Source organism: Lathyrus oleraceus, chromosome 5, assembly GCF_024323335.1.
Source record: "Lathyrus oleraceus cultivar Zhongwan6 chromosome 5, CAAS_Psat_ZW6_1.0, whole genome shotgun sequence".
Lineage (NCBI taxonomy): Eukaryota > Viridiplantae > Streptophyta > Magnoliopsida > Fabales > Fabaceae > Lathyrus > Lathyrus oleraceus.
Window position 1 is genome coordinate 635,886,727 of NC_066583.1, and position 26,692 is coordinate 635,913,418.

A 26,692-nucleotide genomic window follows, 5' to 3' on the forward strand; every position below is an offset into this window, starting at 1 on the left:
CCTGGGATTGTTTCCCTCATGCTTGACTATTGAACTATCTGTTTGGATTTATTAAGTAGAGTCTGTTTGATATTATCCGCTGCGTATTTTTGAAAAAGTTTTGTGAAATATGATTGTGTTAAAGAGATGTGTGACACTCTTGATGCTTAAAAATATTTTTTTCATGATTTTTAATTAAATAATATTCTGGGATTTTAGGGTATTACAAAAGACACATATCCTTCACTAGTGTTCCAGTTTATGTAAATGACATAATCATTGCTAGCAATTCATGGGAGGAATTTGACAAGATTAAAACAGTTTTGCATCATTAGTTCAAGACCGAAAACCTTGGTCATCTCAAATATTTATTTGGATTAGAAGTGGCTCATTCTAACAAAGATATCTCTTCGTGTCAAATGAAGTATTACCTTGATATTTTGTCTGACACATGATACCTTGGTACCAAGCTTGTTAGCACTCTTGCAGATCCTTCCATCAAACTTTTCTATGAAAGTGATACTGGTGACATGGATATTCCAGGTTATAAAAGGTTAATAGGGTGCCTACTATATTTGACAACCACCAGGCCTGACATAACATTCATCACACAACAATTGAGCCAATTCATTAACAAGCCTTCCACTATTCATTTCAATGCTTCCACAAGAGTGCTTCGGTACCTGAAACAAATTCCTACTCAAGGATTGTTCTTTCCACGTGACTCGTCTCTCCATCTCACAAGTTTTTCAGATGCTGATTGGGAAGGATGTATAGAAACTAGAAGATTCATCTTAGGGCAATGTGTTTTCTTAGGCAAATCACTAATTTATTGGCGCACAAAGAAGCAATTAACTTCATCTAGGTCATATTCAGAAAATGAATAGTATAGCTTAGCTGTTGCAACTTATGAATTGCAATAACTAATTTACTTGCTTACAGATCGACAAACATCATCAACTGAACCACTAACCTTCTATTGTGACAATCTCATTGTCATCCATATCGTTGCCAACCTCGTATTCCACGAACACACCAATAATCTAGAAATTGATTGCCACCTTGTTTATGAGATATTTCAAAATGACATATTCAAGCTCTTACTGGTTTCCTCTAACGACCCAATAGCTAACTTCTTTTATAAGCCTCTTCTTCCTCAACCTTTTCAAGTACTCATATCTAAGCTAGAGACGATTTCCATATATTCTCCAAATTGTGAGGAGCTATCACACAACAATTAACATCAAGAGGTTACAAGTTAGTTAGACTCCTAACTAACTTGATTTAAGCACTTTTCTTAAATAGCTAAGTAGTTAGTCACTTCATAGTTAAGCTTCGCCAATATAAAAAGTTATTGTTAGAAGTTAGTTAGTAAGATTTTATTCCATATGGTTAGCACTAGCTTAATTATCATGGAGTCTTACTCATGTACAAATAAGCTTTGTAGCTATTTTTTACATGAATGAAGATTTTACACTTTGTTCATAATATAACCAAAAAGTTTTTCTATGGATTCATATCTTAATAGAAGGAATATGTAATATCCATTAATCAAAATTTTAAAAATGTCACCGCATTTTGGTTTCATCCCGGTCAAATATTCCATCGATATGCAAATTCTCTCGTTAAAAAATTTATATTTTGTTGTAGTGATTCCTATAACTTTTAAGAAATAATTAAATTTATATTTACTCAATTAGCATGATTAAGTTTTGTGTATATATTAGACTCGAGCAACAAGAAATAGGAGACAGTCTCTACTCACCTAAAAGACATTCACTCTCCACTCTCCGATGAAGTAAAATTTTCTAAAACTTGTCGATTAGGTTGGTGGTAATTTTTCATTTCTAAGTCTCATTCATTTATTGGTCATTCATCGAGCTACCGTAAAAATAAAAATTAGTGACAGAAAGTATAAAATATCTCTAAATTTGTCACTAAATTTAAGGACAAAGAAATTTGAGTGATTTTATTTTTTCCTTCACTAATTTTTGTCTTCAATTTTTCCTTTTCTAGTTGTATTTCAATTTCTTGATTGATAATGACGTGTAAATGAATAAATATTTCATCCTCTAGCAAATACTTCGATTTGCATCCCTTGTCTTTTCTGATATGAACCAAGTTGATTTTAATTAATCATATAAGCTAACTAGTACTTTCTATATTAATTGATGCTATAGTTAATCAGAATCTCACTTCAATACATGTCTTATGCTTTAATACATATATCATTTATGTTTGTATCTGTCTAGTACTTGAGACTTAAAAAAAAGCACTTATTCGATGATGGGCAATTTCTATCATTTTCTGTTTTGGTTCTATTTAAATGATCCACTAAAATTTTGTATTGTAGCTTAGTCTATTAAAGTGAATTATTGCTGCAAAGAATAAAGAAAGCATCTCAAACATTGATCTCAAATACAATTATTTTATGTTGCCCTACATTCACCTCTAACCCTAGCTATACCCTCAAAACAATCCCAAGGTGTAACCCCAAATTAAGGAATTAATTAACACTAGTGATTAATAGCCTCAAAACACTGGCCACCACCTTTTTTTTCTGTTCTACTTTATAATAAAGCAAAAGCAAGAATAAAAAAGGAAAAAAATTGAATAAATTGATAGGAAAGAAAAAAGTATGCAAAGTTTGTTAACCTCATCTCTATAAAATACTTTGAGACCCCAAGACTTTACGTTTCTTCAAACACACATAGCTAGTAAGAAAGCAAAACACAACTCTTCAAAACTTTATCCAAAGTCTTGTTTGGTTGTACATACAAGGAAATTTATCATCACAAAGGTGAAAGTAGAAAAGTAGAAGAAAAAAGTAGCTTAAAATTTTTTCATTTTTCTTAAGAGAGCTTAATTATTTTATTTTTCTTCAAGTTGAAAACATGAAACTAGTTTTTTCCTACACATATATCATGAATATGAGAGTGTTGGTTCAGTGTAGCAAATGATGGCTGGAAACCCTAACTGGTGGAACATGCATCCACAATCTTTGAATATCCCTCAATATATGCTTGGATCTTCTTCAATCCCTTTCAATTCCTTGACAGAAAATGCTGAAGTTAATCCCCAATCATGGAGTCAACTACTTTTGTTAGTTCAACCAAACTCTCTCCCTCTCAACCTTCTTAATTTGTATCCAATCCACCAACATGGTTTTAAATTATAGTTGCAGTTAACCTAATTGCACTCTGATGCCGTTGCACTTGCAGTTACCTTGCAGACTGCAATTTAAAACCATGACTTATACTTATACCTTATACGGTTATAAGTTTACTTCGAATCGTATCCATTTTTTCTCAATCATAGTGAATTTTTTTGGCAGTACTGGACTACCTGGAGAAGAAGAGAGGCTTGGTTTCGATCATTTTCAACCTAAAAACACAGAAAACTGGGATGTTCAAATTCTGAATCCATCTTCAAGAGCTCCTTTTATGGATGTGATAAAGCATGAAGCTTCTCAGAGTGAGAATTTCTATAACCAAGGGCATCATGAAGAGTTTAATACTTCTGGACTTGGTTCGTCTTGGTCACACATGGTGCCGGTTTCTTCTCCAAGCTCTCATGTCACTACTAGCTTGAGTAGTGATAATATATTGGATTTCACTTATAACAAGCTAGATCATAGCAAAAACCAACTACCAGATCAAATATCTGAGGTAAAATATAGGTTTTTGTTAATTACTATTTTTCACAACTTCTATTAGCACTAACACCTCTAAAAGAAAACATGTTTGTGTCCATGTTAGACACCGACACCGATATGATAGAAAATTGTGATACTGTTTAATTTATTCATTTTTTTAAAATTATTATCGGTGTTAGTGTCATGTCTGGTGTCTGGGGTCTGTGTCCAAGTTTCATAGAATGTAAGTAATGTATATATGATAATCAAATTAATTTGCTATATTTCATTCTTATGTTCTAGTGTAATAGTTCAACTGTTGGAGTTAATAAGAAGGCTAGGGTTCAGCCATCTTCAAGCCAACCACCTCTAAAGGTTAATTACTTACAAATTATAGTTAAATCTTAAACTTATAGTTAATTATAGCTTCAAAAGTATATATATACTAATTAGTTATGGATATGATGAATCAGGTGAGGAAGGAGAAGCTAGGTGATAGAATAACAGCACTTCACCAACTAGTTTCTCCATTTGGAAAGGTAAGAAACTATAATTAATCACTCTATTATTATCATACATAAACCATTATTTATTTGTGTTAATTTGGTTTTAGCATAAGTTGATAAAAACATGAAATAGTTGTTTTCAATTCAAAGTAACGCCTTTGATGATCCAATTTTCTGTGCAACCCTTTTGTCATTGATTAGAATTTTGCACTTTTAGCATTAAAAGAAGAAAGAAAGATGAGTGTGTGGTGTTGTTCACTTTTGCAGACTGACACAGCTTCTGTATTATTAGAAGCCATTGGATACATCAGATTTCTGCAGAGTCAAATTGAGGTGATGTTTCTATATTATTCTTATATTTTCTTTATTACTAATATTATACTCTTTGCAACAAGCTATTCAGAATATTCAGTTAAAGTTTCTTCAATTTTTATGTTAATTCTTTTCTTTAGGTTATGGGAGTTATCAAATTTTATTCTTCTCTTTTGTTGCAGGCACTAAGCTCTCCTTACTTGGACACTGCAGCTTCAAAAAACATCATGAGGAATCAACATTCTGTATGTACACATTTTCCAATGTCTTAATTTATACCGAATAAAAATATACTAAATTAATCGAGATCGTCTTTAAACTGTTAAACTATAATTAAATAAAACTTCTATTTATTTATTTATTTTTGCTATGATCGAGCAATATTGAAAAATTTAAGATGATTTTGAATATTTGTTCTTTTTTTATATTTAATTTTTTTAATTTTGTTTATGAAAAACTATTAACAGGTGCATGTTGAAAGAAATTCTGTGTTTCCTGAGGACCCTGGTCAGGTAAGCTTTATTGGATCCATAAATTAAGGGAAATTAATTAACCTTTCTTTACAATTAATTAATTAATCTTGAAGAAACCAGAAACTATTGAAACAAGGTTTATCAGCTTTTTATATAAAAACATTTAAAGCTGGTGAAAAGCATGATGAAGCTGAATTGTTCAATTGAAGTCAAAGAATGGCTCAAATTTCATAGAGAATTTAAGTTAGTAATTAATTAATATATACTTTCTTTTGTTTCTGATTTCTAGCTGTTGGATGACACTGGCCTAAAAAGAAAGGGTGCTCCAATTCCAAACGAGGTATTCTTTTCTTTCTTTTTCTTCAAAAGGTGTTCCATAGCCATCATCATCATTTTAGTATTCTTCTTCATTTGACTCCTCCACGTTTTTAAACATATATATATATATATATATATATATATATATATATATATATATATATATATATATATATATATATATATATATATATATATATATATATATTATCATTATCATTATCACCCCTAGTAATAGTATTAATTCAAAAAATGAGCATTCACACTTTGCATAATTTAATATAAAATTCATCATCTTAAATTTTATGAGATTTTGTGCAAATTAATAACGGTTCAACCGAGGATAAATAAATAAATAAATTATTTAATTAAGATTTAATTATGACAAATATTTTATGATATCTTTTTTAACTACAATTTAACTATAATATAATTGAGTTTGGGTCGTAGTCTGATTTATATATTTAAAAAAATGACCCTGATAATAATATTTATTGCGATAGTAAATTTGACAGAATCACAATAGTTAAAATTACACGTGATTTTATTGTGTCTCGTTATCATTAAACATGTACTAATGTTTGTAATATCAAACTTAAATAATTGAAAAATGATTACATTAATGTTGGCTTTTATATAAATAGTACTAGTAATTTATATTATTATCAACTAATATATATATATTTTGGAATGATACTTAGAATGTAGAAGGTAATAAGGCAAAGGACTTGAGGAGTAGAGGGTTGTGTTTGGTTCCAATTTCATGCACACAACATGTTGGAAGTGAAAATGGAGCTGATTATTGGGCACCAGCATTTGGAAGTGGATTTTAATTAACATGCATGATGAAGAAAATTTGTGGGTGCTAATATTAATATAACATCATGAGCAGTCATTCTGTGGTAATTATGAAAAGATTGATTGCTCACGATGCTATATAATAATAACTGGAATATTAAATCCTCTAATCTAATTAATTATTAGATGATAATCTATTATGTTTGGTTCAAAACTTCAATTAATATGTAAGTTTTCTTCTTCTAAATATGCATGCTTTTCTGCTGAGTTGAAATTATTCTTTCTTTTATTTAGATGTATTATTAGTAGTGGTGACTTTGTTTTTGAGTTTTGGTTTTTTAAAGAAAAAATATTTTTATTTATCTATTTAAATTTTAAGTTTTTTTTTTTAATTTAAATTTTAACTTTATATTAATTATTTTCTTTATTTCATATTATAGGAATTTAAGGTTGTAGCACATAATCTAATAAATACAACTAATATAATTGATTTCATAAAAAACATATGCTTTTTGTAAAATGCCATTTATCTCACATATTAATAATAAGAACTGTTGTTGAAAAACAAATTGAATAGGAGACATTAAAGATTAAGGGTATAATTTAAAATATAATTTGTTGAGACAATAAAGAAAATAATTTTTATTTTATTGATGTTATATTGTAAAATCAAAAGGTAAAATAATACAACTATTTTGTAAAATTGACTATAATATGAGATAAATAATTTTTTTAAATTATATTTTCTTATATATTGAAAACCTTTCAACATCTTAATGACGAGGAAACACCTCCTTGTCCTCTCCCTCCATGGGAGAATGTCATCACCAACATAATACATTTTCATGCATTTAGATGGAGTTCTCTGATTCCTGAAGATGATCAGGGACAAGGGACAACCATTTATGCCCTGCTTCTTAGATATTGGATTAGAAGATCTAGAGGGTTGTGTAGTTTGGAAATAATATCGTTTTTCTAATGAGAAATTGAGATTGTGGTTTTCTTGTAGGAGTACCACAATCTAATATAGGTTAGGATTTTTAGTCACGACACGAATGAGAAACAATGTCATGAATTTTTTATCTTTAAATTTTCACAGTTTTTTTTTTGATGGTAAAAGATTGTTGTTGAATGACCACCAACATATTTTTTAGGAGACGGTTAGTTTCTCGTCCTCTAACGAAGGATGGAATTCATCGAATCTCTAAAATTTCATGAGGTGCTTCTTGGTTAATATGGTATATTCATAATGACTTTTTGTGAGGAAGATGACACACTAGTGTCATCGACATGGAGGTGTTATGGATTTTTAAAGATGATGCTCGTCACCTAACCACTTTTGAAGACCATGGATGTTAGAGCGAGAGAGAGTAGTGAAAAATATCAAGTACTCTTCTAAAAGATGTCTCCTTTATGTCCTTACTAGACCCAAGATTCTTAACTTGAAAGTTGACTAGGATATGTCCTTACGCGATCTAAGATTCTTAGCTTGAAAGCTGACTAGGTTGAGAAGGATGATGATGATCGATTAACTCTCCATAGATAGAAGTTTTATACCTAAAAACTCTTTGCCGATCAATCAAATAAGAACCGTGTGTGTGATATTAAGGGCTATAAATATATAACATATTGGTTCTACGCCATTCTCTTGACTTTATGGTTAACGGGTTAGGGTTTTAGTACCCAAAATCCTATAGGGATAACTACATCCCCGTATAGATTTGGACATATCATGATATGATCTTAATCATATGATTCTTATTTGACTATCGTCTACATTCCATTATACTTTTAGGGTGTACTCACAATTTATTCTTAAAATAATGACTTGAGATGATCTGTCTATTGATGAATTGGGTTTCATTTAATCCAAAACATAATATGATTTTTAAAAAACTCAATATATATATATATATATATATATATATATATATATATATATATATATATATATATATATATATATATATATATATATATATATATATACTTAAATTTTAATTTCAATTTAAAGGTTTTTATTCTTAAAGATAAATTTTTACATTACAAGAGCGGGAGTTTGAACACCTAATACCTCACTTATTCACCTTTAAAAAGTGAAATTTAAGTGAATAAGCTATTAAAATCAGAGAAAAACTATAATTATCAAAAGTTTATTTTATAATTAAAAAGTCTAAAAAAAATTAATAATAATTAATAATTAACTTCAAAACTATCTCTTTTACATTATTTTACATTATAAAATAGATGTTGGGGTAGGAATTGTTTGTAAATTTCAACTACTAAACTATTTAACGAGAAATATATAACCAAAATATATACTAGTTACTATTAAAGAAATAAAATTAATGACTTGAATTTAAGCATAAAATATTAAAATTTCATCCAAATTTTTCATCACTATATTAATATGTACTTTATATATAAATGTTTTAGGATTGGATCTCGTCAAGAGTGAGTGTTTTAACCCGGAGTCTGTGGATAGTTTGTGTTAAAGAGTGAGTGTCTTAAGAACACAATTTGCTAATTTGCATGTGAAAATAAATCTATCTTCCATTATGATATATTATTTTGTCTCACACGACAAATCGACCACTGTCAATTTAACGTTATTCATTACCCTTCACTCCTTCACTAGTTTTCCAATTAGTTGGGATAGCATATCTCATCCTCAAATTCGGGTTATACACATTACACAAAGAAACATAAACACAAACATTCACACTCACTCACATTGTTGTACTTGTTGTTGTTTTTCATATACAAGTTTTCTATGACAGTTATAGCTATCTACTATAGATTCATATTTGTTTGTTACTCATTTGTTTGTAACTGGAAATGACATAAATTTATATATGATTATAAAAAGAAAAGCATATGAATTGTTGTCAGAAAGGGTTTATGTGCAGACATTCATGTGGATGGATGTGGCGTGGCTCACCCGATTGCTAAATATGGACCCCATAGGGTCTTCTTTTTGGACCACTTTTTGAAATTTATAATATTATTACATTATTAATATAGTACTCATCCATTTTATTTATGTCCTATTTTTAATTCGAATTTCCCTCCAAATTTCAGATAGATGATGCTTTCATCATCATGACGATGCATATTGCATCATTCAAACCAAAATGTATATAGTCACATGATTTTACTAGTATATTTCTTTGACAATTTGTATACATATATATGTTGCGTTAATATTAATTAATTCATTACTTTTGAATTTTGAATATAGAGTAGAGCCAAATGGATAGTGGCGGTGGTTAACTTTTTAGATCCACCAACGATAAATTAATTTATAAATGATCTTTTGGAGAATAATTAATATTAAGATGATTGTTGTTAGAATGTGTAATTTATTGTTTAATAGGACAATTGTATTCAACATATTCATATAATATGTGTCGAAATCTATAATCAACTATTCGACATACTTGAATACGCACTTTGTGTATATGTATTGGTTGCCTATATATAGGTAACGTTGTAAATTATAGAAAGTAACTTTCATTTTTAATAAATTCTCTTTTTTACAGTATAGTTTCTCTCTCTATTCTCTCTTTTTCTTGTTTATTCTTTTTTAAAATCTTAATTGTTTCAACAAATTGGTATCAATGGGGCCGGTTGCGATTCAGAGAGAATCTATAATGGCGACGGTAATACAACATTAACACAATTTCTAGCGGATCTATCGATTTTTAAAGGGAGAACTATGAGAGGTGGGGTGTGAAAATGAAGGTCATCTTCATATTTTCAGATGTGGCTGAAATCGTGAATGATAGAGTATCTGCATTGGAAGCAAATGCAAATGATGTTCAGAAGGCTGCGCACAAGGACAAAAGAAAAAAGATGAAAAAGCTCTTTTCTTGATTCACCAATGTGTTAGGATTTGAGAAGATTGAAGAAGAAACGTCCAAATGAGTGTGGGACAAGTTGAAGAACTTGTACGATCGAGATGAAAACTGAAGAGGATGAAGTTGTAGATGCTGATAAAGCAGTTTGAGATAACACAGATGAAAAAAGATGAATTGGTTATTGATTCCTTATCAAGATTAATGTTACTCACGAATCAAATGAAGGCTTGTAGTGAATCGATAAATGATCTGTAGAATATTGAGAAAGTGTTGAGATCTCTTACTGTAAATTTTAATTATATTGTAGTGTCTATTAAAGAGTCCAAGAACCTAGATGAGATGAAGTTAGAAGAACTACAAGCTTCATTAGAGGCTCATAAGATGAGGTTGAAGAAGAGGAACTCATAAAGGGAGAAGGTGGTTGAACAGACATTGCAAGCAAGATTCATCAAGAAGTCTGGAAAAGAAAAGGTGAAGTGGAGAAAGAATCTAGTAAATGATGAGAAGTCAAGCAAGAATTTAAAGAATCACTCTGATTCAACCAAGAAAGTCATAGGCAACAAGTATTTGGGGAAGAAAGTTAACATAAAGGAGGTGCAATGTTATAACTATTAAAGATTTGGTCATTATGCTCGAGATTGTTGAAGAAATAAGAAATCAAGAGCAAAAGATAGTGATGAAGTTCAATATGCACCGTCTGGAGGAACTAACTCTGATGATATGATACTCATAGAAAATACTCAATTGAATGATGAACAAACCAATATGTGGTACCTAGATTCAGGATGCAGTAACCAAGTGACTATTAATAAAAAACCGGTTCACCAAGTTAGATGAATCGCTTAAGAAAGTGATCAGGTTTGCAGATGGAAAACATGTCACATCAACTGGAAGAGGAAACATAGATGCGGTGAGAAAATATGGTAAGAGGGCCAATATTACTGACACACTGTATGTACCTTCGATGACAAGTAATTTAATAAGCATATGTTAATGACTTGCCAAAGGTTATAATAGGAAGTTGGAAGAAAATCTGATGAAGGTGTATAATGGTGAAGGAATGATGACTCTGAAAACATCATTGGCATATAACTAAACCTTCAAAGTAGAGATCAACACAGTTGATCATCAATGCTTTCTTCGACTGTTGTTAAAGACATGAACTGGCTATGACATCGGAGGTATGAACATCTAAACTTCAGAGGTCTGTGAATGCTCAACCAGAAGAAGATGGTGTATGGCTTACCTCAAGTAAAGAAACCAAGTCATGTGTGTGAGGAATGATGCAAAGAAAAGAATGCTAGGAAAGCATTCAAACATGACTTGTCCATGAAGTTAAAAGAAAAGTTGGAGTTGTTTACTCCAATGTGTGTGGACCCTTTGAAGTAAGGTCAAATTGAGGTAATTTCTACTTCCTAACTTTCATAGACGAATTCACCAGATACATGTGGATTTATCTTATTGAAATGAAGAATGAGGTATTCACACAGTTCATGAAGTTTAAGTTGCATGTCGAGAAACAAAGTGGATTGAAGTTAAAGAAATTGAGAACTGATGGTGGAGGTGAGTACACCTCTAGAGAATTTGTAAGATTTTGCAATGAGGAAGATATAGAGCATAAGGTCATTTCACCCTGTACACCTCAGCATAATGGTAAAGCTGATAGGAGAAATAGAACTATATTGAATATGACCAGGAGTATGTTGAAAGCTAAAGAAATGCCAAAAATGTTTTAGGGTGAAGCAACTTCAACAACAGTATACATTCTAAACAGATGTTCAACCAAGAAGATAGTCGAGAAGACACCTTATGAGGCTTGGACAGGACTAAAGTCAAATGTTAGTCATCTTAGAGTATTTTATAAATCTTGGACAGTATACTATAAGTTTTTTATATTCGTTTTTTCTGAATTGAAAGACTAATTTTGACATTCTATGACATAAACATACATTATTGATGATCAAAATATAATTGAAATCACAATTTTTTCAAAAAGTTGTATCTCAAAAATATTTTTTATTAAAAACTATTTGAAATAACTTCAAAATAAAGTGATTTTTTGAAATTTTGATATCCAAAAAAGTTTCAATAAAATGATGAAATATCTAAAATAACATTTTAAGAATAACTATTCAAACCAAATTTTCATTTGAAACCTTTATGAAAAGTTTCTTTGTAATTTTTTTAACACAAAATTGTGTCATACTATGAAAAACATTTTTTTTAAAAGTCAAAACAAACGGGCCAGTAGTTTATTCTTTCTTGGAGATGGCATAACACTTCTCGAATGATCCATCGAGTTAAGTTGTTTTATTTTAAGTATTTTGCTCTACTCATAGGGTTAATTTTGGAAGGGAATTATGTTAATATTTGACCATTGAACTCATAAATTCTCTCATTGAGAGAAAGAGAATAAAAGAAAAAAGAGTAAGTTTATTAATATCAAAAATTGAAAAATTGTACAGAGAGAGAAGCATCTTATATATACTACAACTAATAATAACCTAAAGCTAAAAAGAATGTAACAAACTAACTAAAGTACAAAACAAAAAAATAAAAACAAAAAGAAATTAAATACTAACAGTCCCCCCTAAAACTAAGTTTATTGATGTCAGTTAAGCCTAGTTTTCTAACAAGACCATAAAAGAGGCCAACATGAAGTGCCTTAGTGAAAATGTCGCCAACTTGATTGGGCGAATCAATGGGGATGAGGTGAATGGATCCACAGTGTCGGTGTAAGCCCTAGAGGCCAATACTTTTGGTACTTGTATCGAATTATTTATTAATAATAAAAGGCTTTTTCTTTATTATGTTTGATTAATAAAGTCCCTGGAATAGATAGTCTGTTTAATGTATTAAGTGTGACTTAATCATGAGAGCACATTAAACATAAGGACACTATTCTTAAAGTATCCGTAGTCGAGCTTTATTGTAAAGTGGGATAACATTAAAGCATTAAGACTATTATGTTTGTAGACTGATGATCACATCTCATGGATCATGGATAAAGAGTTATCAAGTCTTAAACATAGGTATGAATATTAAGAGTAATATTTATACCAGATTGACCCGCTATGAGAATACTATATAGAAAGTTATGCAAAGTGTCATAAGTTATTCTCATGGTGATAATGGTGTATACCACTCTTCGACCTGAAACCACTATGGATCCTAGATGTAGAGTCGAGTGCTTTATTGCTGATCCAACGTTGTCCGTAACTGGATAACCATAAAGACAGTTGATGGGTACTCCACGAAGCATGCTGAGGGACATGAGTGACCTAGATGGAATTTGCCCATCCTGCATAACAGGATAAATGTCTATGAGCCCAATATTGAACTGGACAAGGATGACACGGTCTATGCCTTGTGTTCAATATAGACATAAGGGTAAAAGGGTAATTATACACATAAGTATTATCACAGAAGGAATCGTCAGATCACATGACATTTTCGTGTCTTGGGTAGCAGTGATGTGTTGCTAGATACCACTCACTGTTTATTATGTTAAATACATGATTTAATATAATTGTCAATGGCGCGAAAACCTACAGGGTCACACACAAAGGACGGATTGATGAGAGATAGAGTAACTAAGGAACACCGTAAGGTACGGTGCCCTTAAGTGAATTGTAGAACATCGTAAAGGTACGGTGTACTTAAGTAGAATACGAAATATGTTAAGGTACCATGAGCTTAAGTGATTTTGGGCATATTATAAGATATGGGCCAAAATACACTTAAGTGGGCTTTTTAGCTTGAAGCCCAGACAAGTGGTTCTATAAATAGAACCCTTGTGCAGAAGCATTCATTGCGGTTGCATTATTTTCGTTTTCTCTCTCTCTCTCTCTCACTCAAAGCCTTCATTCGTACCAGCTAGCATTGAGATTGAAGGAATCCGTTCGTGTGGACTGAGTAGAGACGTTGTCATCGTTCAACGTTCGTGATCGCTCCGTGGATCTGCATCAAAGGTTTTGATCGTCACAAGAGATCTGCACGGAAGGTTTCAATCGTCAGAAGAGGTAAATATTCTATCACTGATCATGACCATTCGTAAGGATCTCTAAAGGAGAAAATTTTAATTTCCGCTGCGTTTTGGATCGCAATTCTCCTTCAGTGGTATTCGAGCCACTTACGAAACCATGAATCAGATAGCTGTTTAATTTCTGTATTAATATGATTAAAAGACAGAATGAATCAATTAATTAAACGGGTAATTAAATTTGGCATCATGAGTGTACGAGTTGGATGATTGATGTTGACTATGCTTCAGAACCGACATTAGTATGGTGAAGCAGCGATACATCGATCGTCCATAGGTTACGCAATTGAGACCGATCAACTTATATATGATATAAGTAATCCTAATGCAAAGTACGGTATATATGATATACTGTTTCTGTTTCGTTCATTCAAACACTAAATGGTTGTTTTCCTTTGAGCGATCAATGGTCATTTGCTTCGGAATCCGACATTAGTATGGTGAAGCAATGACCTGTTGATCAATCATACTGAATCAACAATCGAGGTGTGTTTGACGGTCTGAAATTGGCGCATTAGGGTTGGTGACGGCGCAAGGGTTGTGCCGTCAAAGAGTTGTGAATTTAGGGCTTTTTGGAACACGTTTGTTGACTGTTTCAAAGTTCTGTTATTTTGGCCGCGTGACGTTCGTCACGAGCTTGTGACGATCGTAACAAGCTGGACGTGACAGTCGTCACGTGCTTTGTGACGGTCGTCACATTCACAGATCCAAAATTCTAGGCATTTCTGCTTTTGGCCGCGTGACGTTCGTCATGGGCCTGTGACAGTCGTAACAAGCTGGGCATGACGTTTGTCATGGGCTTGGTGACGGTCGTCACACTCACAAAGTCAGAGTTCTCGGGGTTTCTGTTTTGTGACTGCGCAAGAGTTGTGTTGATGCAAAATGATGTCCATTTCAAATGAATTGTTCATTAAAATTTTTGGACAGGGGCGCTGCCCCCTTGACCCCCGTCCGCTGATCGGTCAGCGGAACCATCGTCCGCTGACCGGGCAACGGAACCCCCGGCTAACTCTACGTAGTATGATCGGTCGTAGAAATTTAATTTTGTTTTAATTAATTAAAAGAATTAAAATTAATAATAATAATGTGTTTGTTATTATTGCCTTGTGGTGATCAGTTATGCCCTTAGTTGTCCTTTATTTTGTTTTTGGTTTTTAATACGACCTGCGTGTCGTGCCTCTCCTTTTAATCTCTTAATGTAACTTCTTTTCTCATCTCACTCCCTCGTATGTAAAACGAGTTTCTTCTGTAATGTAATATTGTGAAGAAAGAAAAGAATTCAATATCAAAGGAGGACAAGGTTATGAAGAAAGAGAAGAATTCAATGTCAAAGGAGGACAATGTTATGAAGAAAGAGAAGAATTCAATGTCAAAGGAGGACAATGTTATGAAGAAAGAGAAGAATTCAATATTAATGGAGGACAACCTTGAAGATCTTGCTTGGAGAAGCTTAGATCGTTATTAGGTTAACTTAGGTTCTCTCATTGGCTTGGGAGAACAATTGCGCTAGGGACCATAACTGTTTCATTATGTATGTTGATGCATGTGTATGTATGTTGATGCATGTGAATATATGTTGATGCATGTGAGAGACGATTTATATGATAAATAAGCCGGTGAGATCAGAACAATTGCAATTCCCTCAAATTAAATATTAAGTTTATGCTTTCCAAGTTTTAACACTCATCAAGACTAGTAATGGATAATGTAGGTTTCGCCTACGCGAGGTGCATGATCTATATATTAGTAAGGTGCGATGGGATAATTGTAATATCCAACTGTTAAAATAATGGGTCAAACTTAACTAAACAAATTATAATAAGATTATATATATGTTTAGAAGCAAGAGTTGGGAATGATCCATATGATGGATTGGAATAAGGAGTTATTCACCCAACTGAAATTTTCGAGAGTTGTATGAGATACAATTGGAAGGAGTTCCTACCTAAATAACCTAGTTTTGTGTAATCCGCCTACACGGACTTAGAACGAAGTGAAATAAGGATCTCGACCCACTAGAAAATCTTCCAACGGGATTTTCCGAATCAAATGATGAGGGTCATTTGTTTTGAATAAAATAGTGGGAGCATATTTAATTAAAGGCCTAATTAAATATGTCAATGTTACTTATATTTTCATTAATCCTTGTGTAGATTACCATGACAACAAACACCTCTAACAACATATTACGATCAAACCTTGACAAGAAAAAATTGTCTGGGACAAATTTTCTGGATTGGTACCGAAACCTGAGGATTGTCCTCAAACATGATAAAGGGAAAGGCAAGGAAGTTGCCAAACCCAAACCCACTAGTACTGTTTTAAAGCCTAGTGGAGACATAGAAAAGAAAGGCACCTGCTTCCATTGCGGTAAGACCGGACACTGGAAGAGGAACTGCCCAAAGTACCTGGAAGATAGGAAGTATGGAGTAGAGACTCCTACTTTAGGTATTTTTGTTATTGAAATTAATTTATCTACTTCTGCATCATGGGTATTAGATACTGGATGCGGTTCTCACATTTGTACAAATGTGCAAGAACTAAAAAGGAGTAGAAAATTGGCAAAAGGTGAAGTCGACCTACGAGTTGGTAATGGAGCAAAGGTTGCTGCCTTAGCCGTAGGAACTTATGAATTGACTTTACCTAGTGGTTTAATAATTCAGTTAGAGAACTGTTATTATGTACCAGCAATTAGCAGGAATATTATTTCCGTTTCTTGTTTGGACAAGTTCGGTTTTTCATTCGTAATAAAGAACAATTGTTGTTCAATTTATTTGAATGATATATTCTATGCTACTGCACAAATGAACAATGGACTATATGTCCTTGATCTTGAAATGCCTATTTATAACATTAATACTAAAAGGATGAAACCTAATAAGTTAAATCCAACTTACCTTTGGCATTGTCGATTAGGCCACATAAATGAGAAACGCATTTCCAAACTCCATAAAGATGGACTGTTGGACTCTTTTGATTATGAATCATATGAGACATGCAGATCTTGTTTAATTGGAAAGATGACAAAGTCTCCATTCACAGGAAAAGGTGAAAGAGCTAATGATCTTTTGGCCCTCATACATACTGATGTATGTGGTCCACTGAACATACCATCCAGAGGAGGTTTTCAGTACTTCATCACATTCACTGATGATTTCAGTAGATATGGTTATGTGTATTTAATGAAACACAAATCAGAGTCCTTTGAAAAGTTCAAGGAATTCAAGAATGAAGTACAAAACCAACTAGGTAAGAATATTAAAACTCTTCGATCAGATCGAGGTGGTGAGTATTTAAGCCTAGAGTTTGATGACCATCTAAAAGAGTGTGGGATCCTATCCCAACTTACTCCTCCTGGAACACCCCAATGGAATGGTGTATCTGAGAGAAGAAATCGAACCCTGTTGGACATGGTCCGATCCATGATGAGTCACGCCGATCTTCCAAACTCCTTTTGGTGACATGCGCTATTGACAGCAGCTTACACACTTAACCGTGTTCCATCCAAAAAGGTTGAGAAGACACCATATGAGATATGGAGTGGTAAGAAACCACATATGTCTTACATAAAGATTTGGGGTTGCGAGGTTTATGTGAAACGACAAATTTCAACTAAGCTTGAGCCCAAATCTGACAAATGCTTATTTGTGGGGTATCCTAAAGAAACAAGAGGGTATTACTTCTACAATCCTTCTGAGGGCAAAGTGTTTGTCGCTCGAACTGGAGTTTTCCTAGAAAAGGATTTTATTTCCAAAGGAACCAGTGGGAGGAAAGTAGAGCTTGAAGAAATTCAAGAATCACAAAGCATAGATACACCTATGGAGGAATTAGAGCAGGAAACACAAGAAGTTGTGGAAGAGCAACCTGCTCAAGTAGAACAAGACCAGTGTAGGTCAAGCAGGATACGTCAACTACCTGAGAGATATGGATATCTCATAACTGATCAAGGTGATGTATTACTCATGGATCAAGATGAGCCTGTGACCTACCAAGAGGCCATAACTGGTCCCGAGTCTGAGAAGTGGCTAGAAGCCATGAAATCTGAAATGGATTCCATGTACACAAACCAAGTTTGGACCTTGGTAGAGCCTCCTGTAGGAGTTAACCCTATAGGATGCAAGTGGGTCTTCAAAAGGAAGACTGACATGGATGGTAAGGTACATACCTATAAGGCAAGACTGGTTGCAAAAGGATATAAACAAATTCATGGGATTGACTATGATGAAACCTTTTCATCAGTTGCAATGCTTAAATCTGTTCGGATTTTACTTGCTATCGCTACATATCATGATTATGAAATATGGCAGATGGATGTCAAAACTGCTTTCCTTAATGGAAATCTTCTTAAGGATGTGTACATGACACGGCCTAAAGGATTTGACATACCAGAGGAAGCCCAAAAGATATGTAAGTTACAAAGATCAATCTATGGATTGAAGCAAGCTTCCAAAAGCTGGAATCTTCGTTTTGATGAAACAGTAAAACAATATGGATTCATCAAGAACGAAGATGAGCCTTGTGTCTACAAGAAGGTTAGTGGGAGCATGATCGTTTTCCTGGTATTATATGTAGATGACATATTACTCATTGGAAACGATATCCCTACCCTACAACAAGTAAAGTCTTGGTTGGGGAAATGCTTTTCTATGAAGGACCTAGGTGAAGCAGCCTATATATTAGGAATCAGAATCTATAGAGATAGATCACAAAAACTGCTTGGCCTAAATCAGAGTACATACATAGACAAAGTGTTGAGACGCTTTAATATGCATGATTCCAAGAAAGGATTCATACCTATGCAACATGGCCTGTGTCTATCAAAAACGCAATCCCCTTTAACTAAGGAAGAAAGGGATCGCATGAATAAGATTCCATATGCATCTGCAATAGGATCTATCATGTATGCCATGTTATGTACTCGACCAGATGTCTCGTATGCTTTAAGTGCAACGAGTAGGTACCAATCTGATCCTGGTGATGCTCACTGGGTAGCTGTCAAGAATATCCTTAAGTATTTGAGAAGGACTAAGGACTCATTCTTGATATATGGAGGTCAGGAAGAGTTGGCTGTAATTGGATACACCGATGCTAGCTTCCAGACAGATAAGGATGACTTTAGATCGCAATCTGGTTATGTGTTTTGCTTAAACGGTGGCGCTGTGAGATGGAAAAGTTCAAAGCAAGATACAATTGCTGATTCTACAACCGAGGTCGAGTATATTGCTGCCTCAAGTGCAGAAAAGGAAGTTGTTTGGATCAAAAAGTTCATTAGTGAACTTGGCATAGTTCCTAGCATTGTGGATCCCATTGGTCTCTACTGTGATAACAATGGTTCTATCGCACAAGCCAAGGAGCCTAGATCTCACCAACGATCCAAACACATACTTAGGCGTTATCATCTCATTCGAGAGATAATAGATAGAGGAGATGTGAAAATATGCAAAGTACCTACACTTGACAATATTGCTGACCCACTGACAAAGCCTCTTGCGCAGCAGAAGCATGATGGCCATACTAGATCTATGGGTATTAAGGGTATGCCTGATTGGCTCTAGTGCTAGTGGGAGATTGTTGGTGTAAGCCCTAGAGGCCAATACTTTTGGTACTTGTATCGAATTATTTATTAATAATAAAAGGCTTTTTCTTTATTATGTTTGATTAATAAAGTCCCTGGAATAGATAGTCCGTTTAATGTATTAAGTGTGACTTAATCATGAGAGCACATTAAACTTAAGGACATTATTCTTAAAGTATCCGTAGTCGAGCTTTATTATGAAGTGGGATAACATTAAAGCATTAAGACTATTATGTTTGTAGACTGATGATCACATCTCATGGATCATGGATAAAGAGTTATCAAGTCTTAAACATAGCTATGAATATTAAGAGTAATATTTATACCGGATTGACCCGCTATGAGAATACTATATAGAAAGTTATGCAAAGTGTCATAAGTTATTCTCATGGTGATAATGGTGTATACCACTCTTCGACCTGAAACCACTATGGATCCTAGATGTAGAGTCGAGGGCTTTATTGCTGATCCAACATTGTCCGTAACTGGATAACCATAAAGACAGTTGATGGGGTACTCCACGAAGCATGCTGAGGGACATGAGTGACCTAGATGGAATTTGCCCATCCTGCATAACAGGATAAATGTCTATGGGCCCAATATTGAACTGGACAAGGATGACACGGTCTATGCCTTGTGTTCAATATAGACATAAGGGCAAAAGGATAATTATACACATAAGTATTATCACAGAAGGAATTGTCAGATCACATGACATTTTCGTGTCTTGGGTAGCAGTGATGTGTTGCTAGATACCGCTCACTGTTTATTATGTTAAATACATGATTTAATATAATTGCCAATGCCGCGAAAACCTACTGGGTCACACACAAAGGACGGATTGATGAGAGATAGAGTAACTAAGGAACACCGTAAGGTACGGTGCCCTTAAGTGAATTGTAGAACATCGTAAAGGTACGGTATACTTAAGTAGAATACGAAATATGGTAAGGTACCATGAGCTTAAGTGATTTTGGGCATATTATAAGATATGGGCCAAAATACACTTATGTGGGCTTTTTAGCTTGAAGCCCACACAAGTGGTTCTATAAATAGAACCCTTGTGCAGAAGCATTCATTGCGGTTGAATTATTTTTGTTTTCTCTCTCTCTCTCTCTCTCTCACTCAAAGCCTTCATTCGTACCAGCTAGCACTGAGATTGAAGGAATCCGTTCGTGTGGACTGAGTAGAGACGTTGTCATCGTTCAACGTTCGTGATCGCTCCGTGGATCTGCATCAAAGGTTTTGATCGTCACAAGAGATCTGCACGAAAGGTTTCAATCGTCACAAGAGGTAAATATTCTATCACTGATCATGACCATTCGTAAGGATCTCTAAAGGAGAAAATTTTAATTTCCGCTACGTTTTAGATCACAATTCTCCTTCACACAGTTCCTTGACGCGCACCAAGTGTGAGTCTAATTCGATGTGTTTTGTTCATTCATGAAAGACATGGTTGACGGCAATGTAAATGGCACTGCAGTTTATCGCAAAACAGTGTGACAATAGTATGGGGTATAATATGGAAATCATGCAACATATATGTGAGCCATTATGCTTCACAGGAAGCATTGACAAGGGCCCAATATTCAGCCTCTGACGATGAGCGTGGTACAACTTGTTGTTTCTTACTCTTCCAATTGATGATGGAGGGGCCTAAGTAGAAGCAAAAACCCGATGTAGAACGCCTTGTGATAAGACAAGTACCCCAATCTAAGTCAGGAAAATTGATTAATTGCATTGTTGAACTACTGCAGAAGAAAAGGCCAAGAGCATGAGAGTTTTTCATGTACCATAGAATATGCATAGCTTCTTGCAAATGGGTCTCAGCTGGAGTAACCAAGTCTTGGCCAGTCTGCACACAGTAAAATAAATGTCAGGCCTAGATTGAGTTAAATACAATAATTTTCCAATTAAGCTTATGTTCCGAAAACAGTTGGATCAGATAAAAAAATATCAGTTTCATTTGTTAATTTTATGGTAGAATCCATGATTGTTGAGATCGGTTTTGATGCTAGAAGGCATGTTTATTGCAGCAGGTCCAATGTGTACTTGTGTTGGTATAAGGAGACGCCTTTTGATGACCTTGCTATCTCAAAACCAAGAAAGTACTTGAAGTGGAAAAGATCTTTGATGTTAAACTCAATTTCCAAAATTTGTTTAGTGTTAGTGATTTCTTTGATATCCTTACCTTCAAGAATTATATTGTCAACGTATACAAGAATAACTGCAAAATAATTAATATTCCTCTTTGTGAAAAGGGAATCATCTGACCTAGATTATTGAAAACCTAGTTTAGATAAAGATTGAGTTAACTTATTATTCCACTGCCTACTAACTTGTTTAGACCCATAAATGGATTTATTGAGGTTACAAACAATAAAACTTCTATTCTTCGTAATGTAATTCATCATCTTCTCCTTCAAAGTTATGTCATGTTGTCTTCCAAAACAAGTGCTACGAAACCTATATCCATGTCTTCGTCTTCTGTGAGATGTCGTCAAGGAAGAAATTGTGATTGTGAAGCTCATATGGTGTCATACATCTGCATGAGCGCAATAAAGGCGTGCTCTTTTGGAGATATCTATTTTGGAAGAGTGAAGATACTTGTGATCTATTCATATGGGATGAAGATTTGGTTGAAAAAGATGTCAATGGTGTTGAAAAGGTAGATGTCAACAAGTAAAAGGATTTGGAGACCGTTTAACTATTGTGAGAGTTGTATGAAGTTTCAAAGAAGAAGAACATGAATCTGCAGTCGAAATTGAAATCAGAGGCATATCTTGTGAAAATTAAGTTTTTGTGTTTTTTAGTTTCTTTTATGATTAATATGTACCTTATAGTTAAGTGAAATTGTTAAACTAGATCCATGTTAGTGTTTTGTAAGGTTGTTTGATGAACGTAACCACTGTGTTTTTAATGGATTTGTGTTTAATTTGACATAATGATTCTATAATTTTGACAAATTAGGCCCTGAGTGTGGTATACTTTTTGACAGACATTATGGTAGATTATACCTAAAATTTGACAGAGTTTTGCTTTAATTGGCATATTAAGCCTAAAATTTGACAGAGTTATGGACAACAACTTGACATATGATGCCTAAAATTATGGCAGAGTTATGGACAACAACTTGACATATGATGCCTAAAATTATGGCATAAAATCAGAGGTTGCTACAAATTTGACAGCAATCATAAAACTATATTAATATGTACAAGTTGAAGGATTTGGAGATCGTTGAACTGTTGTGAGAGTTGTATGAAGTTTCAAAGAAGAAAAACATGAATTTGCAGTCGAAATTGAAATCAGAAATGTATGTTGTGAAAATTAAGTTTTTATGTTTTTTAGTTTCTTTTGTGATTAATATGTACCTTATAGTTAAATGCAGTTGTTGAAGTAGATCCATGTTAGTGTTATGTTAGGTTGTTTGATGAACGTAACCATTATTTTTTTAATGGAATTATGTTTAATTTAACATAATGATTCTATAATTTTGAAAAAATAGGCCCCGAGTGTGGTATACTTTTTGACAGCCATTATGGCAGATTATGCCTAAAATTTGACACAGTTTTGCTTAAATTGACATATTAAGCCTAAAATTTGACAAAGTTGTGGAAAGCAAATTGACATATAATGCCTAAAATTATGGCATAAAATCAGAGGTTGCTCCAAGTTTGACAGCAATTGTAAAACTATATTAATATGTACACCACTATTATAAAAGAAATTAAATACTAACAGTCCCCCTAAAACTAGGTTTGTTGGTGTCAATTAAGCCTAGTTTTCTAACTTGACCAGAAAATGGGCCAACATGAAGTGCCTTAGAGAAAACATCGAAAACTTGATTGGCCGAATCAATGGCCATGATGTGAATGGATAAACACAACCTTGACGTGCACCAAGTGACAGTCTATTTCGATGTGTTTTGTTCGTTCATAAAAGATATGGTTGATGGCAATATAAATAACATTGTGGTTTGTTGTAAAACAGAGTGACAGCAGTAGAGAGTATAATATGGAAATCATGCAGCATGTATATGAGCCATTGTGCTTCACATGCAGCATTGGCAAGTGCCCAATATTCAGCCTCTGACGACGAGCGTGAGATAACTTGTTGTTTCTTACTCTTCCAATTGATGATGGACGGGCCTAAGTAGAAGCAAAAACCTGATGTAGAACGCCTTGTGATAGGACAAGTACCCCAGTCTGAGGCAGGAAAACTGGTTAATGCATTGTTGAACTGCTGCTGAAGAAAAGGCCAAGAGCATGAGAGTTTTTCAAGTACCATAGAATATGCATAGCTTCTCGCATATGGGTCTCAGCTGGAGTAACCAAGTCTTGGCCAGTCTGCACACATCAAAATAAATATCAGGCCTAGAATGAGTTAAATACAATAATTTTCCAATTAAGCTTCTGTTCCAAAAATAGTTGGATCAGATAAAAATATCAGTTTCATTTGTTAATTTTATGGTAGGATCCATGAGTGTTGGCATAAGGAGATGCCTTTTTATGACCTTTATATCTCAAAACCAAGAAAGTATGTGAGGTGGCAAATATCTTTGATGTTAAACTCGATTTCCAAAACTTGTTCAGTGTTAGTGATTTCTTTGTTATCCTTACCTGCCAGAATTATATCATCAATGTATACAAGAATAGCTGCAAAATAATTAATATTCCTCTTTTTGAAAAGGGAATAATCTGATCTAGATTGTTGAAAACCTATTTTAGATAAAGATTGAGTTAACTTATTATTCCACTACCTATTAACTTGTTTCCATAAATGGATTTCTTGAGGTTACAAACAAGAGTTATGTGGGAGAATTTTATCCCAGAAGGACATTGTTGGTTCTTTGTGTTGGCATCAATTTTGGTAAAACTTATTGTTATCACAAGTTGTCACACGTGTTGTCTTGACATGTGATATCAGCTTCCTGCAGGATGTTTAAATATGGTTGTGCAGGATTTAGCTAAGATGTCATACCCGATGTTAAGACATGTGTATACAGAACATTCAGTCTGAATGTTATATATCTTAATATTGCGCTTTTTCATGCAAAGTTGTGTGTGATTATATGAAGATGGAATGCGCTATTCAAGGAGTAATTTGATTTAAAACCAGATTGTTCTATTTTCCAATAAGGGATGATTAGTTGCTGTTTCTTAGAAGATATGCAAGGAAAATAGAATTAGGGTTTTATGTTGCCCAGGCCCATTCAAAAGCTTCTATTTAAAGGCCATGTAAAACCTGGTTTAAGCACACAAGAGACGAACGATAAAGAGCGAGAGTTTTAGGGTTTTAGCCTTGTGTGAGCTTGTGTATTGTGAGCCATTCATTCATCTTAGTGATGTTTGAATTGGACTAACTTTTGTGTTGTATTTTGTCCACTCTAAGCTTTGAAGCATGAGTGTTTGTTTACTTGGTTGAAGCTTTTAAGCAAGATCATGTATGTGTCCTTGAAGAGTGTCTTCTTTCTTGGTAATATTTGTTTTTATATCACTGCTGTAAGACCCCAATTTTGATCGTAAGATCCCTCATGCAATTCCATCATAAGAATAAGCATTGGGATCATACCTTGGCATCCTCCTTACCCCTTCTTTCATTGGGTTTGTTTGGGGAGAGATCACCAAGTACTTTGTGATTATATCATACTTGTATATTATCATTTCACTAACTAAAATACCAAAAATATGTCTTTGCATCTATCTAACTCTTTTGGTAGGTAGGGTATGATCTCATTGATTCATTGATCACATCTAGGGTTTGAGACCCTCATGAACAAAGAGCACAACCAAGAATTGATACAATCATCATATGTGAGTCCCAATGATCTCTACATGATATATTGATCAAGTTTTCTTCAAGAGTTTGAGGGTGATTTGCCTTAGAAATCCTAGTTTGACTGGGTATCTTAAGTAACTTCTCCAACAAGCTATCTCACCAATTGATCAAATTTCTCAAGGGACACTTTAAATTTAATCATCTTATGCATATATGATCTACCATGAGCCAATAAAGTTAAGAGAATTGGAAATTAACAAGTTGGTTGATGGTGGTTGCCCAGATGAATTCATCTGATCAAAACTGGGTCTCCCTAGACCCTATCTCCTACAATTATTTTCACCATATGAAAATTATTCCAAGAGAAATCTTACTCTAAATGAAATTATAAACAACTTCCATGTTGATACCTAGAGCTAGTTTTGCTTGGAAAATCATTTTCTATGTTGAAACATTATAGGTCATTTTGTTTAAACCCTAATTTGAAAGTCAACTTCCCAAGGCCATAACTTGCTCAATTTTTATGAGATGAAAGATTTCCAAGTTTCACAATCAAATTAAATGTGTTTACTTAAACTTTGATGTTTGGAGTGGGAGCTAATTCAACTTCTTTGAACATGTGATATGAGGATACATTATAGGTCACTTTTGACCTATACCATTGATCAAGTGATTTTTCCAAACTTCAAAAATGCATAACTCTATCATTTCAAATCCAAATGACATGAAATTGGTGACCCTTTTGAATTTCTTTGAGAGAGCTACAACTTTGATGAAGACACTTTTCTCATTTGAAGCTCCCATAAAAAGTTAAGCAAGGTGGAATATTGAGACATATGGCTTGACACTTAGAAAAAATTTGATATGTCAAATTTTTCCAAATTCCACCTTAAATTTCTCCAAGTTCTAAACTCCAAATGAAAAAGTGTTCAACATCAAACTTGTTCCAATTGATCCCACCTTTCCAAAGAGCTCAAACTCATTCATTTTGGACTTGAAATGCATAGGTTGCGCATGGCTTAAACAGGCTGATATCATTTGGCATAGATCCAACTTCAAACAACAATGTTCAATTGCCTTGCATTCCAAGCTTGCTTCAACATATCTGATCTTTCATTTTGGACTTCAAACTATCATTTCATGGGTCTATGCACGCCCATGCACCATGCTTTCATCATTTGCCAAATTTGGAAGGTTGAAAAGAGTGTGCAAATATCACATGGACTTGGCTATATATACAGCTGCATTTGCTCAAAAATCTCACACACATTGCGCCGGCTTTGAATCCCCATTGAAAACCCTTCACTCTAAGAGGATAACCCTGATAAATTCATTTGAATTTGAGCTTGAATCTCCACTGTTTTGGAATTTAATTCTCCAGGAGTCCATTGCTTCTAAACCTTTCCATTCCTCT

General features: G+C 33.7%; 1 protein-coding gene across 1 annotated transcript; it reads left to right on the forward strand.

The window, feature by feature from the left end:
• Positions 1–2,668: 2,668 nt before the first annotated feature.
• Positions 2,669–6,297, forward strand: LOC127087467 (transcription factor bHLH68). The gene is made up of 9 exons (XM_051028354.1): positions 2,669–3,081; positions 3,314–3,647; positions 3,917–3,988; positions 4,087–4,152; positions 4,387–4,452; positions 4,614–4,676; positions 4,899–4,943; positions 5,194–5,244; positions 5,924–6,297. Exons 1-9 carry the CDS (start codon positions 2,936–2,938, stop codon positions 6,053–6,055), a joined length of 975 nt encoding a protein of 324 aa, XP_050884311.1. The 5' UTR covers positions 2,669–2,935; the 3' UTR covers positions 6,056–6,297.
• The last annotated feature ends 20,395 nt before the right edge of the window (positions 6,298–26,692 follow it).